This window comes from Ambystoma mexicanum, chromosome 3q, assembly GCF_040938575.1.
Source record: "Ambystoma mexicanum isolate Mex_15411 chromosome 3q, UKY_AmexF1_1, whole genome shotgun sequence".
NCBI classification, from domain to species: domain Eukaryota; kingdom Metazoa; phylum Chordata; class Amphibia; order Caudata; family Ambystomatidae; genus Ambystoma; species Ambystoma mexicanum.
This window is the reverse complement of record NC_090926.1, coordinates 1,068,949,683-1,068,968,920: the sequence shown is the minus strand read 5'-3', so window position 1 is coordinate 1,068,968,920 and position 19,238 is coordinate 1,068,949,683. Positions and strand designations below refer to the sequence as shown.

The window sequence follows — 19,238 nt, the reverse complement described above, 5'->3', positions numbered from 1 at the left end:
AAGCACACGCAGAAACATTCAGCTAGAGGGAAACAAAAAGCAGAAGAATGCAGGAGAAATGCACAGAAAAGGTGATAGAGGCCAAAACATTCACCTAGAAGGAAACGATGCAGAAGAGTGCAAGAGAAATGCCAAGAAACAGTTGCAGAGACACAAAGAAACAAAGTACCGCTAACCGGGAAAGGGGCAGCCTCATGGGTGCGTGGAGGCAGTGCGGAATGAGACATGCGTTGAAATGGATGTAAGCGCGAGGTCGGGCAGTTTAGTGGGACGCAGTAATGGCTGTGCCCCCTGCCCGCACCTTTCCTACCTTGAGGTCGCAGTTGGTTGACAGCTGCCCTGCATGCTTGCATTCTGCGTTCAAACACCATTTTGCCAAACACCTGCGTCGCACAACACCGCGCCCTTGGCCTGCATGGGCTTTGCCACAGAAGGTCCGATCCTCAGCTCTTAAAGGTTCGGAAGTGTGGACGTAGCACAACATGTTACGTACGACGGGCTGCATCTCCTGCGTCGCACAACACTGCACCCTTGGCCAGTGGGGGCTCTGCCGCAGACGGTTCGATTCTGAGCTCTTAAAGGTTACGGAAGCGCTACGCATCGACGGCCAGTGGCTCCTGTGGACCTGCTTCGCGCAACCTTGCACCCTTGGCCTGCGTGGGCTTATTCTATCTTTGTACTTTCACTTCCTACCTCTTGCTAATGGTTTTGCTTTGATTTGTTGAACCTAATGTTCTAACACTTTGTTCAGATGCCCTAACAGAGCTGTAGTGTGCTATATAACACTATAAAATAAGTAAATACAAGTAGACTCGCAAGGCTCACTTTAGGGAGCGTTTATTCATATTTGGCTGCATAACTCTGTATCCTATTCCTAATCTGCCACATCCCTCTGATACAGGAAGCCTCGTGACATCCTTAGTATCCAGCAAAGGGCACCAAATGTATCTCATGGATGCAGTCCCTCTTAAGGGGATCCTGAGTCGTCATAAAGTCGAAACATACCGAGAAAATGAAGTGGTACAAATTGGTGCTGCCCTAGATTTAGTCAGGAAAAGTGATCATGATCTGATGATTTAACAGGGAGTTGTTCCTTCATACGTCTGCCTCCTGTGTTTTAGAATGTTGTCTCTTGTCAAAGGCACCTTTATGTTATAGTACCAAGCTCCTCATTGAGTGCCACTTGACCCTTGGTTTATAGCAGCTTGTTCCCTATGCAGGCTGCATGCTCCTGTTGTTCAGGTCTGTGCTTCATCCTTTTAGTGCCCCACCACTGGAATGGCTGCCTGCTCTCCTGTTTGTGTGTACAGTCCTTCGTGGAGGGCCATATACTTTCCTTTTGTAGGGCCTTCTTCCATTATTGAGGACAGCATGACGCCCTCCCCACTCCCCGATGCAGTGGCTATGTTTCTGCTCATCTGTGTTATTGATGTGCGCCTAATTCGGGGCTTCATTCTCCCCACTTTTAGGATGCTGCTCTTTTAAAATCATGTCTATCCTCGAGGGCAGCAAGCTCTCCTGTTTTACAGTTCTGACCTCATTGAAGGTCACATACGCTTGCCTTGTACCACGCCACCAGCTGCATGCTCATCTGTTCTACTTTGGCCCTCAATCAGAGTGCTCTGCTCTCCTGGTTTACTCCATTGAACCGGGTTGTGGAGTGCATGCTTCCCTGTTTTACTGTCTAGCAACTTGTAGAATGCAAGCTCACCTGTTGTAGTGTTGTGCTCCTCATTAATCTCTTTTCCTCCCTCAGGTGGGTGGTACTGCATTAGCAAGGACAATTGTGACACACGATACAACACCATGAGAGGTTTCATGAGCTCCAGGGATTGGCCCAGAGCAAAAACAGGTAAGTCCTTCCAGCCCCACAAACTCCAGCCACGAGTAAAGAGTGAACAGGGTCCATTCTCCAGCTAAACACACTGCAAGATCAGACACTACAGTTGCGCAGAACTCGCATAGAACTATACAGACATCCCTTTATAGTCCACTAGATTATTTCGTGGTAGGCAACACAAACCTGCCCTATAGTCCCACATCCTGATGTTCACACAGACTTCCTTTTGAGAAACTGACCGTACTAAAGTCACAAAGCTTTTCCATCTCTTCAATGGACACACGGATGCCATGTAGTGAGGCATCCGTAGCCCTAAAGTCGTTCCATAAAATGCCAAAAACTCAGTTTGAAGTCACGTGTTGCCAAAATGTAAACTGAATTCACGAAGGGATATGCAAATGTACATTCTTTGCATTGCCTTTACCAGCGGTTTTCTGTATTCATATGTCCAGCGTATCTTTTGGTGAAGTTAGCATGTATTGATGCCCTTTTATTATTCCCCAGGTAGCGTTTTGCCTTTTAATGTTTTCTCATGAAGTCCCTCATCAATTAGCAACTTAAACTGGTTTTAATGGTTATGTGTTTGAATGACAGTGATATGAATGTGGAGTATAATTGCACTTTTAAGTATTCTGATGTAGACTACAGATATTTGTACCAAGTTGTATTTAAATATTTTTTTTATTAATTACAATGGATTTTTAAAATAAATATATATTTGTTTTGCTAATTACGTCCAGACCCTATACAATTATTTTAGGGAATAACAGAACTGCAGATGGATTCAATGCAAAAGCTGGGTCAAAGATTTATTTTTTTCTTAATATTTGGAGTCTGTGTTCTTATTTCTCCTTTGGTACTGTATTCATTGGGCTCAGCTCTTCTGTTATGCTTTCTTCTAGGAACTTTCACTTTGTTATATTTTTCTAGACTTGTGGCACAACACCTTAGGTACTTTCCCTGCCTATTTGTTCCATGCCCCAATTCCTGTTAGGCATTTTCTCAACACAAATTGTGGACTTCACCCTCTCTGTATGGAAGCAGCAAAGAGGAAAGTGTAAAGACGAGCATAGTATAGTGGCATGGTAAGGGAAGAGAACCATTTTAAATCATTCATGAACGACTGTGGGTCAGATCCACACTCTAGTGTCTGTAACATCCAGTTTATTGCATTATCCAAGCTGTGTTTCTGTGATTTCTTTTTTTTTTGTTCTCTTTAAAAAGATAATATTTCTGGCCTGATTTAAATTCCCGTGAGAGCGCCACTTGTACCAAGTTTCCTACTGTGCGACGATGGCCGGTTGTTCAGCTGCCGGTGCATTCCAGCATGGTGACCGACATAGGACTCTACTGGATTCTTGGTAGAAGTCGTTGTTTGGTATTGCTCCTTGCACTGGAGGTCCTTTGGGTCACTCGATTTAATGTGGTGGGAACATTTAGCAATGTGCTGCTGGACCTTAAACAGTGGATGAGTCTGTCCATTTGTGTTTTACAGCCATGTCCGGGGCAGTTTCTGCACTTTCTCAGTGCTTTGTTGCTTTCCCTCATAATCCTTGTTAGTGTTGGGTCCCATAGAGTTGTATCCGAAAAGTTACTCTGCCAAGTTTCTGCATTTAGTTTTACAGTGAATCGGAGATCACAGTCCTATTTTATGAAGTCATACCTTCCTTAATTTCAGTGACGAATTGTAATTGGGCGTGCCAAGCATTTTGTTTATTAAAAATAAGTTCCTTCTGTGACAATTTGTTGATCAATTTCCCCTGATAAAATTTGAAGCCCCTTATCGCCTTTTCTCCATTTCGTTAAGAATGCGTTTCTACTCTACATTCAGATCTGTGTCAGAGGCCTGAGTGAGGTTATGAGGAAAGAAATAGGGTTGGGAAGCGTCGGCTTTCGCATCCTTTTCTAAAATTACTTCCCTTTGCAGTTTCTCTATTTTTTTTTAAATAATTCTTTAAGTGAAACAGACTAGTTGGTTCTTAGGGTCTTGAGGCTGGCGTGAGCAAAGGCATTCTTCTGGCAGTGTTTTTATTTCCGGTAACTTGCAGATGTGCTTATTGTGATTCCATGTTGGACCTAGTCTATGGTGTCATCAACAAAGTATTCGATTTCATGTAACTGTTTTTATTTTTGAAAGTTTGTGATTTCTTGTTATACCGACAAGCTCTGTGCCTTACAGCACTCCTCCAGGAGGTTTCGTTTTTTGATGGTCCCCATCTTTGGTAGGTTCTTGGATTACCTAGCTATCGGCAATTAACCCGCATGTCATTTCTGAGCAATTCAGCATCGAGGCAAGGGCCCGCGATTCCCCAAGTGTTGGCAGAGATATTGCACATGTTTGGGTTGAGTTTCCAAACCTGTTAAACCCCACATTCCTGTTCGAAGAACTTAATTTCCCATTCATTTGTTTTCATCTTGTAGAGGATTGAGAAATATATAATTCATTTCATTTTTGCCCTCTCCTCCAACTTCACCTTCCCCGCATGGAGTGATTTAATGATTAGTCCTGAATCCCACATTGCGTCTCATGGTTTTTTGAATGCAACCAAATATGTCCCACCTTTTGAATTCTTTCCATAGTTGATGCTCAATATATTAGGTGATGGTCTGCTTCCCTGTGCGTCCTTGTTTGGGACTGAACGCTGTTTGGCTATAGTTCTTTTTTGTTCTTGAAGAGGAGGAACTTGTTATGTTCAAAGTATGCAGAAATATTCAGAGCCGAGCAATGTATTGAGGTTTAAGACCATCTGGTCGCATGTGCAGAACATTCAGCTCTTTCCCATCTGATCACCTGTGAGGTTTTGCTGTTTTTTTTTCCATTGACATTTTCTTTTTATGGGGGTGTAACCTACCCTGCCCCCACCTCCTTTGACTCCCTGGCCCTTTTCCCCCTTCCCCAATTCCTATTTTGTCACCCCTTTATCCACCCCAAAATAACTACAGTAAAATGAGGTATTACGTCCCTCTGCAAAAAATGCCATCTGTTGATTGTGGTCAGATGGTGGGGTGGAGGGGGATATCGAGAGGGGCTTGCAAGCTTTTGTTCTGACTCAGAGGTATATGTAAGCACTTAATTCAGTGCCAACATTGGGGCACATATTTCTTCTTTTTTTCTTAATATTTGGAACCAGTTTTAATTTCTCATTTTATTTGGGCAGTGTTTGTTTGTAATGTTTACTTCACTTGGCTCTATTTTTCTGGTTTTGGAACGTCTGTCTTTCATATGTGTTTTCGAATGGCTCAACATTTGCACCAGGGAGAGCTAGCTTAGGATTTCTGCTAGTTTATAATTCCTCACAATAATTACAATATGAACTGACATTGCAGACTACATTTGTGCTGGTTTTGTGGTACTATATTCTGTGTTATTCTATTTGAGGCTTGATTTGCAGAATTATGTGTCTAGTATGCAGTGTGTAATACGGTCATTCTAGAGCAGGGGTCTGAAAACTTTGGCTCTCCAGATGTTTTGAACTACAACTCCCATCCATAGCCAGCATAGTCTATAATTAATGATCATAGGAGTGGCAGTCCAAAACGTCTGCAGCGCCAAAAGTTGCAGATCCCTGTTAAAGAGTTTGGGCTATTTGGCTAGAAACCCATTAGAATCGTGGGAGTCTTATTAAGTAATGGTATAATGAAAGTAATTGTACTACTGCCTTGTGCTCAACTGATGGTGAGCTGCCCATTTGTCGCCATCACTCTAGTTTTGAGACCGATGAGATGCCACTATCACCACTATTATGACCGCTATCGTGTGTAGCCAAATAATTGTTCCCGTAGTTGACACTAAAATGTGTTCTGTGCGCCTCTGTGCTTTCATGTTTACTTACAAGATGGTTTTTATCTTATTTTTGGAAAGGGACAATTTTTGACCCATTGCAATCACCCAGGGTCCTAAATCCCCTTGCCGCTCTGTTTGGAAAGAGACAAGCCAAAAGTACATAAACTCTTCATATTCCGATTTAGTAATGAAATAGTCACACAGCGCCTCTATAGTCACATAGGACTCCTAGTTGCAATGCCCAATATATTCACATAACCTATATACTTGCAGATCCACGTTAGTCACATATGCCCTCCTGTAGCCACATACGTTACGCTTTTATATAGCGCTTTGTCAGATTCTGCCTACTTCTCAGCAGTATATCGGTCAGCGTTGCTATCCAACTCAATGGTGTTAAAATGTATGAACATTAGAGGGATGAATGGTTGAGTAAGCTTTATGCTGATTTGATCATGTGTCCTGCAGAATGAACACAGATATCTGAAAGCGCTTATCTCACTGAAGTAACTTGTCAGCACTACCGTATATGTTCACCCCTAGGCATCCTCTTTGTTAAAGTATTGATTTTGTTTCACTCTGTCCTTCTGCAGGTAGCGGAATCCTGTCTTCTCAGCCTGAGGAGAATCCTCATTGGTGGAATGCAAACATTGTGTAAGGAGTACAGCGAGTACTGTGGAAATGGTGGAGAAAAAAATGTCTGGTTCTAGCTCTCCTTGTGCTCTGCTCTAGCGCTCCTTCTGTTCATCTCTAAATATTTATCTGCTATATTTTAGGTCTTAGCTCTCCTAATGATGACAGTTCATATCCTTCTTTCTCTCTCTGTCTCATGCATTTTTCTCTTCCCCTCCTTGGTGACGTGTGCATGATATCCCCCCTCCCATGTCCTGTCTCTCCCTCTCCTTTCTCACATGCGCGCTCTTCTTCATCTCCTGCTTGTGCGTACACTCCCATCACTGCCTACTCTCCCCCTCTTTGTGCGTGTGCTCTCCCCTCTTGTTATGCGTGTGCTCTCCCCTCTCGTCGTTGTCGTGCGTGTCCTCTTTCTGCGTTCTCTTGCTTGTGCCCCCATTGTTCTCATGTGTGAGTAGCCCCCCGTGCTGCCCCTGCCTCCCTCAATGTGAGATACCTGAAGGTGTCTCACCCGCTTGTCCCTGAGGGAATCTGTCATCCAGGTGACCAGGACATGGCCATCGCCTTTGGACCAGTGCGGGGAGTGGGGAGGGATCACCTGGGTTAGGGGTATTCGGGGAGTGGGTCATCGATGTTGAGAGGCGGCATCCCCTTTCCTGTAACACCTTTACCCCATCCTACCAGGTAGTATACTAAGGAACTCAAACCCCCCCCCTTTCCCAACACAAACCCTTCTTCACATACAGCTCACTACAAGAGAAAATGGACTAACCCCTGAGCCATATACCTGACATGTCCCAATACAATGGTCAGGCAGGGTCAGGCAATTACTGACCATTACACACACCTGACTTCCATTAAACTTCCCCACACAGATAAAGGCAGAGCATGAGAGCACACTCTGAGCAAGGCAAAGCACACAAGGAAGCAGCAGTTCCAAGATGATAGTTTAATACAAGACGAAGAGCAACGCAAGGAGGGAAGTGCCCTTGAACTTTTCAACGAATTACTGTTCTTTTCATGAACAGGAAACGTAAAACCAGGAATCGAGGCTGAAGAATCCTGCATTGTGTGTCTGGGGCTCTCCCGCGTCGATAGTCAAGGCGGCGAGAATCGTTTGCCGCCGTGGTACACTCCTTGGCTCCTACAATAATGCAGCGCCAGTAAAGTCAGCAAGCCAGTGAGTTGGGAATACTGATACCAGACCAGTTTGTGTTGAAGCCAGGGTTACAAGCAGGCAACATTTTATAGTGAAAGCTGAAGATAACACTTATGTGGCAAGCTACGCAAACAACATTAAACAGATGAGTGATTGAACTTTCAAGTCAAGATACACTACCTTAGACAGAGTGGTCCGGCACCATGTGGGTGCTCATTCGAAAGTCTCTGTTAAGTATCCAACTGCAAGGTGGCAAGTGATGAGGAATTGTGAAATCAAAGTGGTCCTGCAATGGGTCACGCAAAACCCTGTGCACATTCGAAAGTCTTCGATAGTAATAGTATAAAGAAAGTTGATCCGAGCCCAGCAGAGGGAGATCAGGTAAGAGCTTTGGTAAAGCAAGTTTGTGTCAAGTTACATTGGAAATTGAAATTGGTCTGAGCCCGGCTGAGGGGGATCCGAGGTGAATAGTGAATTGCCTGAGAAATTGAGTACTTGTGAAAATATGAATGAGGAAAATAACTTTGAAAGGCAAAGAGACTTGGGCATGGAAGGCCCTGATGCTAATGATTGGACTATACCCTTGTGCTAGAGAAGACAGAGACTGTGCTAAACTTGAGTGTACCCCCTTGTCCCGTGCTGAAAACGTAGGGAAGGGAGGCCAGTGGCCTGAACATCCTGACGTATCATTTTGTGAACACTTCTTTCTTTTTCGTAACACTGTTTCCCTATTTCGAAGTAAGGATTGGCAATTGGTTTATTAGTATAGGCCCTTTTATTTTGACAAGACACCACCAGGACTGTGTTATTATTTGATAGTTGTAGCTTGCTCCCATTTGCAGATTTAGGATTAGATCGGCATTCTTCAAACCCTTTTTGAAGTTCAATAAACACACTTGAACTGTGGTCACTTGTGTCTGTCTTACTGTTAATACCATGGCTTCTTTACACCACCCTTCCTGGTTATTGTACGTGTGCTCTCCCCCTTCTTGTTCATGTATGTGTGTGCTCTGCCCCTCCTCATGTGGGTGCTCTCCCTCCCCCTCCCCCCTTTGTTCTCCTGCGTTGACACTCACCTCTCCTTATTCTCAGGCATGGGCTTTCTCCACACTCCCCATTCTCAAGTGTGTGCTCTCTTCATGCGCTCCCCCCAACCCCCCTCACTCTCATGCAGGTGCTATCCTTCTAATTCTTGTGAATGTGCTCTGCCCCTCCTCATTCTCATGCATGGGCTCTCCCCCTCGTAATGTTCGTGTGCATTCCCCTCCATGCCTTTCTCCTGCGTGCTCTCACCCTCCTTATTCTCGGGCATCTGCTCTCTCCACGCTCTTTATTCTTGTCCATTTCTACTCTTCCCCCACCTCGTTCTCATACATTGTCACTCTTCCCTCTCCTTGTACGTGCACACTTTCTTACTTCCTTGTTCTCGTGCATGCACCCTCCCCTTCTTTCTACTTGTGTGCGCGCTCTCTCCCCAACCTTCATGTGCGAATGCTCTCTTCACTCGCTTGGGTCTCACTTGTGTCCTATCTCTTCCCTCTCCTCTTTCCCTCTCTCCCCTTCCTCGGTCCCTGGTGCGCTTGTTCTCATTCTCTGTGACTTGAGATAGTGCATGTTCTTGTATGTGTACTCGCATTCTTTGTAACTCAATCTTGAGTTTGTGGTATCCCCATCCCACGGATGACAATTCATGCACAGGAGGGCACACCACATTGTACAGCAGCTGGTGTAGGGCTGGCTGTGGGGCGGGGAGTTTAAAAAAAATTGGGGTAGTGTGGGATAGAGGGTAAGGGGGTGGTAAAATAGGAGGTTATTAGGGTCTGGCCCTCCATTAAATGGTTGCAGAAAAATACAGTGACACGACCATTGCAGTGAAATTGGAAAGATCAGCATGCGCTCTCTCATTCACTGCAGTTCAGTCTCATGTGCACTTTGTAACTCTGTGTTGTATCTCTCCCTCTTTTGGTTTGTCTTCACCCCTAACTCCCTCCCCTCGCTGTTATTGAGTGCTTCATTACGTAATTTGTTCTTTCTTGCCACCTATAGCTTCATTCCATACTGTTCGAGTGATGTGTGGAGTGGTGCTTCACCCAAGTCGGAGAAAAGTGAGTTTTGCTACCTCATCACTTGGGATTGGGGCGATTTTTTTTTTTTTTTTTTTTTTTTTTTTTTTTTTTTTTTTGGTAATTGTTCCGTGGGTCAGGATTTCACCTTGTTTGCTGCGCTTCCGGTGCTATCACTCCTCTCCCCTCCTGCACGTCCCCCAAACCTCTACCCCTACACCTGTCCCTACTCTGTTTATTTCCTATGCCTGGGCTGTGTTCATTGGAGGCCATAAAGAACGTATCAATTCCCTGCAAGTGGGGAGCAGGGGGGCACTTTGCTTGCTGGGCCATGTGTGCTGTTTCACGGGGAACACCACCATGTCCCCGGTCATCCTTTTGTTTCCTTCCTCACACACCCCTTCTCTCTCTTGCTGCAACTCCACCAACCCCTCCTGCCACCACATGGGGCCGACCCTGATCCCACTACATCCTTCTGTCCATACAGAAACATTACCTGTGGAAACTGGGACACAGAAAGACTTGGTCCCAATGACTAGACAGTAGTAACACACATGAGTTATCTAATGATACCAATTTCCACAGTGGACCAGCTCTCTAGCTAAACTCAAGCTGTCCCTCGAGGAATAACTCAACTGTCCCTTGGAAAACCTCCATAGGGGACGGTGATGTGACCCATTCTAACAGGGATAGCGGAGAAAGTCAATCCTCCATTAAACTCAACCTAGTGTCCAACAGAGAGCTCGCATTTTCAAAACACTCTCAAATAAATCTCTATATCCAAGATGGACCCTATCTTGGGATAGCCACAAAGACAGCGTGTTAAATAAACCATAAAAAAGGGGCTATCACTGTGTGCTAACACGCTGCATTCAAGGGAGGTTTTCCTTAATATTTTATTAGTTCCTCATGAGAGTATGCAGCTACGGTTTCCCAGCCCTTGGAATACGCCCCAACATCTGTGTCATAATTATATCAACAATTATTAGATCTAGGTATCCCACAACAACATAAACAGGCTATCATTGTGTATGGTCGACCGGTTTCAGTGCTCAGATACTTGGGCACCTTTGTCAGGACCAGGATCAGTTACAATCGCTTTTGCTGTTCGATATGAGGCACAGCACTGTCCCCTAGGGAGTGGTTCCCCAAGGGACAGTTAAGTTATTCATTAAGGGACAGCTTGAGTTTAGCTTGAGAGCTGGTCCACTGTGGAAATTGGTGTCATTAGTCCACCGTTGCGTTTTACTACAGGAATTTTGGTGAGCTAGGACTAGGAATATTTTATCTATAATTTTTCTCTGGGTCACGTGGTCTCCATCACAAGACCCAACTATACACATGCCAAACATCTAACCCAAACCCTCCTGACCCAAAAACAAACTTGTATTTACAAGTCAAGGTGTGACAATGTATGTATTCAAAGGACAAGGAAGAGTTACTTTTTATTATAATTAAATACTTTCTGCTTCATATCTTGCCCATACCACATCAGAACAGGATTAACAAGAACAGCTGAGTAGAGTGGGTGAGGTTGGCTACTGAGCCAGAACCCCCAGCCCTAGTGTAGATTGCTCTGTTATTGCGCTGTAATGAGGTAAGAGGTATACCTAAAGGCAGAGGCATTGAAGATTTACATTTTATTTTCCAGGTGGATTCGCCTTCATGGGAGCTCTGATCATCCAAGAGGTAGTGAAGGAACTGCTAAAGAAGGGACTGGACAATGCAAAGGTTCTGCTGCTGGCAGGAAGCAGGTTGGTGCCCATGGGGCGACACACTAAGGCAGGAGCACAAAAAAGTATGGTTTGAAAGCAATGGCACCATCAATGCACTCGTTTAGAGTTGCTTGGGAGAGATTTTGGAAGGTACTGGGGTAACTGCTTATGGTTAGATGTGTATAGAGATTGTTTGATATCATGGCACCTGTGTATGTTTAGAGGTGTATTGGGTTTAGATAGGAGGGGATTGGGTCACCTCTGCCTAATAGAGTAGAGGTGTGATTGAAGTAGCTGTGTGGATTTATTTAAGACCGCATTGTGACATAGACAAAAGGATGCTCTTGAATCAAAGGAAAGGTGTCCCATAACTTGTGAATCCCAATGCATGACTAATCACGATAAACTGTTTGAGAATCAACTGGTGTGCCTTGTTGGGAACGTTCGTGAGAAATGTTGCATTTAATAAAACATTAGGTTTGTAAGATAGTGCACCAAGTCCTAAAACTCTCCCACACTGGCCTGTCAATCTAGGCCTTTAGGTGCTGACTTGTAGGTCAGTCGTATCCTGATCATGGCACCTGCAGATATTTAGAGTTATAAAGGAGTTTCATAGCAGGCGACCAAGTGTGAGAAGTGTCACTTTGGTGTATGCACATCTTGTGTATCACCTACATCTGCAGACCCTGCATGGGACCATACTGGAGTGCAGAGAATGTGCCAGTGTGATCTCTGCTACTGCAGCTCCAGACTGTCGTTTTTAGTGACAGTAGCCAATTTTGTAAGAGGACTAGTGGCAAATGTTGCTCCAGTAGAAAATCATTCATTGTGAGTGCAGGATATAGAGAAATGGTATTTCTGCAAATTATAAGGTCCGTTTTTTTGTGAAAATGTTGGTGACGTGTAGTAAGTGACTTGTCGAACATAATTTTTATCTACTGCATTAATTAACAAAAATGGCTGTGCAGATGACCGATCATAGAAGTATGCAACCTGCTTATTGGGTGGGCTGTACCAGTTAGTTCTCATTGACCAATTGTGTGTTTTGTTTATGCCTCATTCATCAACTGCCTGTCCTTGTGTTTTCACATTGGTCAACCTGTGTATTCTTAATGATTCATTGCCTCTCCTATGATTGCTCATTGATCCATAGGGTATCATACTAAAATCCTAATTTTATGACTGCGAAAATTGCAGTAATTGAATGTGCAGCCACAATACTGCACGAGGCGGGTCCGGGAATTGCAGGGGTTTCAATATAGATTAGAAATATAGTGAGGAGAAAGAAAACAAAAATCACTCTCGCGGGCGGCCATACACATGCTTGTAGGGCTGAGGATAAGAAGTGGAGCCTGGCAGAAGGAGGCACAAGCGTGGACACGTAACGGGTCAAAAAAACATAATGCAAGCTGACAAAGAAGTTTCTAGGTAAATCATGGACGGAGGTGGGTGGTGGCAGTCTCGCCACAGGCACCTTTGGTGCATCCGCCGGTGCGAATGCAAAATCAAGAACATCTCTGCGCTAACTTTGCACTATGTGATCACTGTGTGCCGCCATTTTCAGCTGCGCAGTGATCACATAGATCCGATCCATAGCCTGTCCCTGTGACCTTCATTGCTTGATTAGGTGTTGCTTTTGCTCCGATGGTTGACCTTGTGGTTCTTCATTAATGGATTGCCCGGCCTTGTGATTTCCCACCAATCTGTTGCCTGACCTTTGCTCACAACCGCTCAATTAAATATCTTGTGGTTCCTCACTGGTTGATTGCCTGTCCATTTGATTCCTCATTTGTTGAGATTTTTGTTGCTGTAGTCCTCCATGTGTAATTGCCTACCCATTGCTATTTCATTTGATTACCTGTTTCTTGCTTGCAGTGCTGGTGGCACAGGGGTGCTCTTAAACGTGGACCGGGTGGCAGAGCAACTGGAAGAGATGGGTTACCCTGGGATACAGGTGCGCGGCCTGTCTGACTCTGGATGGTTCCTGGACAACAAACAGTACCGCAAGACAGACTGCGTTGACACAATCACCTGTGCACCCACAGAGGCTATCCGGAGGGGAGTCCGGTGAGGGGAATTCTTCAGACACATCACCCCCTCACATTCCACCCACCATGCAGAATCTCCATCACTTATTGCTGATCAGCGACACTGTTGCCATCCACATTGTCCCCAACAACCCCCCCCCCCAGCACAGAAGGTGGGTGCGCTTACCAGCTCCTAGGCACCCCAGCTCAATTCGCACCACTGTACCAGCTCCCCATCCACGCCACTCAAAGATATTTCACTTGCATGATTTACTGCAGGCAGGACTGCCACAGTACCATCTCATGTCACCACGGAGGCCATCTTTGGGCGGTTCAGGTGAAGTCGGCGCATCTCATGCACCACTCCAAGTACTGCAGCATGTTGCCACTGTCTCTTCTATATCAATCAGACCCATGTACCAGTCCATCTACTGCACAAACTGTAAAACATGACCACCTTTCCTACTGATTTGCTCCCCTGCAGGATCTCTCATCACAAGCTTTCCCTGTGTCGTTCCCATAGTGCTTGTTCTCCAACTCCATGTTCATTACCTCCACACAAGTTCAAAACCACTGAGGGCTGTATGGAGTGAATTGGCACCATCCCCTACCCCCGCAAATGCCAAATCGATGGATTTGTGAGATGAGGTAGTGTAGACATTTGCACACACATGACCTTGCTTCACTGGTGCAACATTACCATTGCTCGCTGCCCCAGTTCTATGCACTATTCACCACTTACCACACTAACCCCCACGCTAACCTTCTCCGACATCACCCATCTCTACCCTCACCAATCTCCTCTGCACCACATGACCTCTTGAAACAACATATGTGCTCCCTAGTTTTTTGTATCCTTTTATATAAGAAAATCCATATAATTGCATTTGTACAACATATCTGTGCACGGTTCGTTGCCTGTCCACCTAGCACCAAGAGTGATAGAATGCTTTTGGGTGTACTGGATTTAATTTATCTAATTTAACACTGCACATTGATGTCCACGGGATACTGCACACTTAAATCAATACCCGCTACAAACTGTGCATTCAAGCCCAGAGTACTGCAAAGTGCATGATGCATTCCTCTCACTCTCCTGTGCTTGGCTTTACAGATTTTGGAATGGGTTGGTGCCAGAGCGTTGTCGCAGACAATACCCAGCAGGCGAGGATTGGCATTGTTTCTTCGGGTATAAGCTGTACCCCTCATTACGCAGTCCCGTGTTCGTGGTGCAGTGGCTCTTTGACGAGGCACAGCTCACAGTGGACAATGTGCACCTGACTGGTCAGCGGGTGCAGGAAAGCCAGTGGCTCTACATCCAGGACTTGGGTCGGGAGCTGAGGAACACCCTCAAGGATGTGACGTGAGTGAGCTGTGCACTGACAAGGGAATTGTGCTGGGGAAGCTGTGCTAATGGGGGGGGCGCGGGGGAGTGGTCAACTTTTAAGAGACGAAGATCAGTAATTTCTTTGTGTTTTGGAGTCTGGGAAAGCCAGGTGCTAGTATTTGAATGAGAATGTTATTAATTTTCTCTGTGTTCGTATTTTAGTTCTATTTCTTTTATATGGATTTCCTATATTTTCAGAAGCAATTCTTTCTTTGTACTTTTTTTTTTTGGTTGAGAAAATACTTGCTTTTATTGGTGTTGCTTTTTTGTTTTTGCTGGCCTTCATAAAATCCTGCCATTTCAATGAAATGCATTCCATGTGCCAATCCTACAATGATCTCCATTGAGCACTTGCAAGAGCTTAATCCAGACTGCTCCTCTAGCTGGCTGGAACAAAACTTTATTTCTGGGGCCACCAATGAGAGCTAGGTAGTGCCAACTGTGGGGCCTACCCAAGCAACCTGGACACCTACCTGTCCTAGCTGTGGCAATGATCAGACTTAATCCAAATTTTTACTTAAGGGGAGTATGGAATATCTCTGGCCAGATGACCAAGCTAAGCCATTTTTGTGGCTGGGCTTTGTGGGTCACTCGCAAGGAAAATGTGCTAACTGTAGGCCTGCATACATCCTAGCTGACTACAGTATATGCAGTGATGTAGGAGGTCAGCAACCAGTTGTAGAAAACAGAGCGAGAAAGGAAAACGCATTATTACTTCACGCCAGGAGCCGCCAACCAGAGTTCACAACCCCCCTAACCCATTGCCACCCCTCATTGAAGGATTTAAAACATCTTACTAAAATGAGACAAAAAACCTGTATGTGCTCTAGCACCTTGAAGTATCTTTTGTGCTAGATGGAATTAGAAAGAATGATCGCAGACCAAATAAATGGTCAGACTCAAGGATTATGGCAAAGTATGAATTTTATCTCATTTAATAAAGCAGGGAGAACTGACAGGCATCTGAATGATGCATGCAGACTCACATAGTAGCTTGATTACATATCATTACATGGAGGTCTTAGACCCCAATATGTGTCATCCATGACGTCTTCCTACGTGACGAATCATAAAACCTATTGAGGGAACATATCTACATATAGAACATATATGAATTAGTACACCATTGGCTACCCCTTATCTGTAGGGCACATCTTGAACTACCTCTAAATACATATATTACTGATTATAGTGGAGAAAATGGCAGTGGATTGGTCTATGCAACTTTCTATGTTGGGTTGTCCCTCAAACCCACTGACTGGTTGGAATATTATCCCAACCTTGGATTTTTGGCTCTTTAACAGCACATACGTGACACGAAACTTAGGTGTTTGAAACCCATCAGACTACTCCACGTTTTCCCAATTAGTCCCTCTATTATCGGTCATAAGGCAAAGTCTTCCATCTGTAGTTGCCCTTGCAGCCTGCTCACTGCCCTGGAACATTCAAGGGAGTGTGAGCACACCACTATCTTTGTCTGAGGCTGTAATGAATAGCCCCTGTCTTCAATTTCTGAGTAATGTGTGAAGAGATCACAAATTTGTCTATTTCAGCCTCTTTTTTACTGCTATTTGATTCAATTATGCAGGGTGCTGTTACTCCTCTCGGCCTCTAGAGATTTGCTCACTCTACCTTACATAAACTTCATACTCTTTTAATTGTCCAATACTTTGGCCCCAATAGATATTTTCCTCTTCTTTATTCTAAGAGAATTGTGCCCTTCATTCATAGCTGATTTTTGTTAGCTCCCCTTGTGCCTTGCAATTATTCCTTAAAATGGCATCCTTTGCCAAGATAGCCTTCCTGTTCTGCGCACTGAGCTTTCTGACCTCTCCTGATTCTGCTTCTGAGGTAGCTTAGTTGAATTCGACGTGAGCCAGTGTCCATTTTCCTATCACGGCTGGCCTTGCCACGTTACATATTCCTCTATAGGTTTTCTTTCTACCTCAGCATATCAGTTATTGACTAGTACGTTACTCTTTTTTTGTATTCACAATTAGGTTACATGTTTCTCTTGTTGCTTCAGTTAGATTGCCACTCTTAAGTATTCTCACATCGTTTCAGCATAGGTTCATATATCCTCTTTATGACATCACTCTGCCCTCGTCAGATTTCTCTTTAACATTCCCTGATGTCCATAGGTTCATACTGACATCCTTCCATGTGGCATCCTTTCGCACTTTCAGTGCGAGGGTACATTCTGTATGGCTGTCTGAGTGCATAAAGTCTCTCATACACAAAATGCGGTATGGGAACGATACAGGTGCTGCCATTCACTGCTCTTCTTCTACTGTTCCAGTATGACGGCGGTGAGGGGGCAGGAGCTAGGGTAAATGTATCCACCTGCTCTTCTACCCATACATTGCACGTTACCGCTCCACCTACAAACCACTCTGATCAGCATTCAAACAGACTACAAAAGAGGACCTATGTGGCGTCCAAGGAAACTCCATAAGACCAGCCAGAACAAACGTACCACCTCTAAACACAGAATCCCGCATTGCAGAAAACACCCACTCAAAGATGACTTCAAGAGCCAGAGTTAAACTCCAACCCACACCCGAACACTCCTTTTATAACAAGATATTGGGACACAGCTACTCCAAGAGAACCACAAAAAACAACTAATCAAAACCGACCAAGCCACACACAACCTACTGCAACTTCTCTATGAAGAGACAGACAATCCCTCCACAAATGCAGAGGCACCTACCCTTGCCGAACCGGAAAACAAACAACCCATGCAACCCACTCTCAACGCACCGCCGAACAAAGCACTAAACAAATCATCCAAAATGTACTTTCTGCACTGCAGCCTGGTTTGTGACAATGTACAAAACTGAAGTACACCATTTTCTAAGTGAAGGTGGCATGGACACACTCTCCTCACAAAAACATGGACATCGGACAATTATGAAGTATTTACTCACAAAGCCATAATTAACTACAAACTTCCAGAGCAGAGTAGTAGGAGCCATCGCCGTGGCACACAAAAATACATCACCTCCACATCTTTACCTTCATCAGAGATACAAGACTGCAATCCCTCCTGGTCAACCTCGAACTCCGCAACCAATTCAACCTACTTATCTAGAGACCTCCCATTTTGAATCCCAATTTTGCCGCCAAACTCACTGATGCCATAGCTATTCTAGCCATAAACCACATCACACTGGGAGATTTCAACATCTGCTTCGAGAGAAAATGAAACTGCAACTAATTAACTCTGCGTTCACATTGAAACTCCCCACTTTAAATGGTGAACGCACCCACCCATAGAACGAGACACACTATTGATGCAATTTTCTGCAGCGATGGGCCCCACTTGTACCATGTGAAGGCATCATGAAGCAAGACACGGACAACAGATTCAAAGTTCAAAACAAACTGTTTTATTAAAATAAATAAATGGATGGATGGTAAAAGGCATAACTTGCCCTATGCTAAGGTAAGATTTCCCTACCTGAACGAAACTAAGATGGGTATGAGTTCAACTTAAGAATCTGTCTGTCTGTCCAAAACCTATCCTTGCCCTCACAACGAAAGCTAAACAATTTGTAGGGATGTCAGCAACCAAAGAAACAGTTTTCAAAAATAACGTTCTGAGCTTCTTCCACCTCACAGCTTTTTTTCAGCTCCTTTTCCCCAAGTAAAAACCTGTTCCAGAAAAAGTCTCAAGGGTACGTACCTTTCTTAAGTTCAAGGTTCTATAGTTCTAAACAATCCTCTGGGCTCTTTTCCCCAAGTTTCAAGCAACACAATTCAAACACACAAGGATCTTGGGCTCTGTGCTCAAGACAACAAATGTAGCTCCTAAAGTCTCAGGGTTCCCTTCCCCGAGTCTTTCATGTCATTGTCACAATTAAGTGGGCCTCTTGGCTACTTTCTATATTACCTTGGACCATAATTGATCCTTTGTAGAGTTCTGTAAATTCAATTTTCCTTAATTTTGAAGTTTCATTAAATTAAGAATTCAACATGTAATGGTTTTGCTTAGATTTTAAAGTTCCATTCACTTCGACATTAAACATGCAGTAATTTTGCTTAATTCTAAAGTTCTAGATTCAACAGGTTCTGCTTAATGGTTACGTTTTTATTCATTTAGGTATTTAATAGATATTGCTTTGGCTTAAAGTTCAGTTTCATTCAGCCTGCTGTTTAATATTTGTTTCGCTTTCATTGAAATGGCCAGCACTCGAGACTTTCGAAAACGCTCTTTTCAAGATACACAACCACTTGGATACAAAGGTTTCCTTACGCTGCAACATTCGACAATGGAATTGCCCTTGAACGGGAGACATGCGAAAAATGCTCTTCTTAAGATACGTGACCACTACAATACAAAGTATTCTGTAACAATGGCAATGTTCAATCATTTGCACCAGATTTCTTATCTGGTAGAAACTCACCAGTCTCTGTAATAGTTCTAGCAGCAACGCAAAACACCTGCTTCTGTTGTCAGGAGTCTAACTCCTGGCCCTTAGGAACTCCTGTGCTGGCTCATTGACATAGGAGAACAAACATTTCTGATGAAAGGGACAGCCTCTCTGTATGGCACTCTGCTCTGCCTTCAGTCTGTAGCATGGAGCCCCAGCTCCCACACCACACTTTCTCAGACCACTTCTCCTTG

At 44.3% G+C, this 19,238-nt stretch overlaps 1 protein-coding gene across 2 annotated transcripts in view; it reads left to right on the top strand.

Annotated features, from left to right (window-relative positions):
* NOTUM (notum, palmitoleoyl-protein carboxylesterase) overlaps positions 1 to 19,238 on the top strand; it is a 179,306-nt gene that overhangs the window by 90,185 nt on the left and 69,883 nt on the right. For both annotated transcript variants that reach the window (XM_069655311.1, XM_069655310.1), the window contains exons 4-9: positions 1,757 to 1,852; positions 6,218 to 6,278; positions 9,463 to 9,521; positions 11,131 to 11,233; positions 13,070 to 13,261; positions 14,336 to 14,584. In XM_069655311.1, the coding sequence (XP_069511412.1) occupies positions 1,757 to 1,852; positions 6,218 to 6,278; positions 9,463 to 9,521; positions 11,131 to 11,233; positions 13,070 to 13,261; positions 14,336 to 14,584 (760 nt within the window). The remainder of the gene's footprint in view (positions 1 to 1,756; positions 1,853 to 6,217; positions 6,279 to 9,462; positions 9,522 to 11,130; positions 11,234 to 13,069; positions 13,262 to 14,335; positions 14,585 to 19,238) is intronic.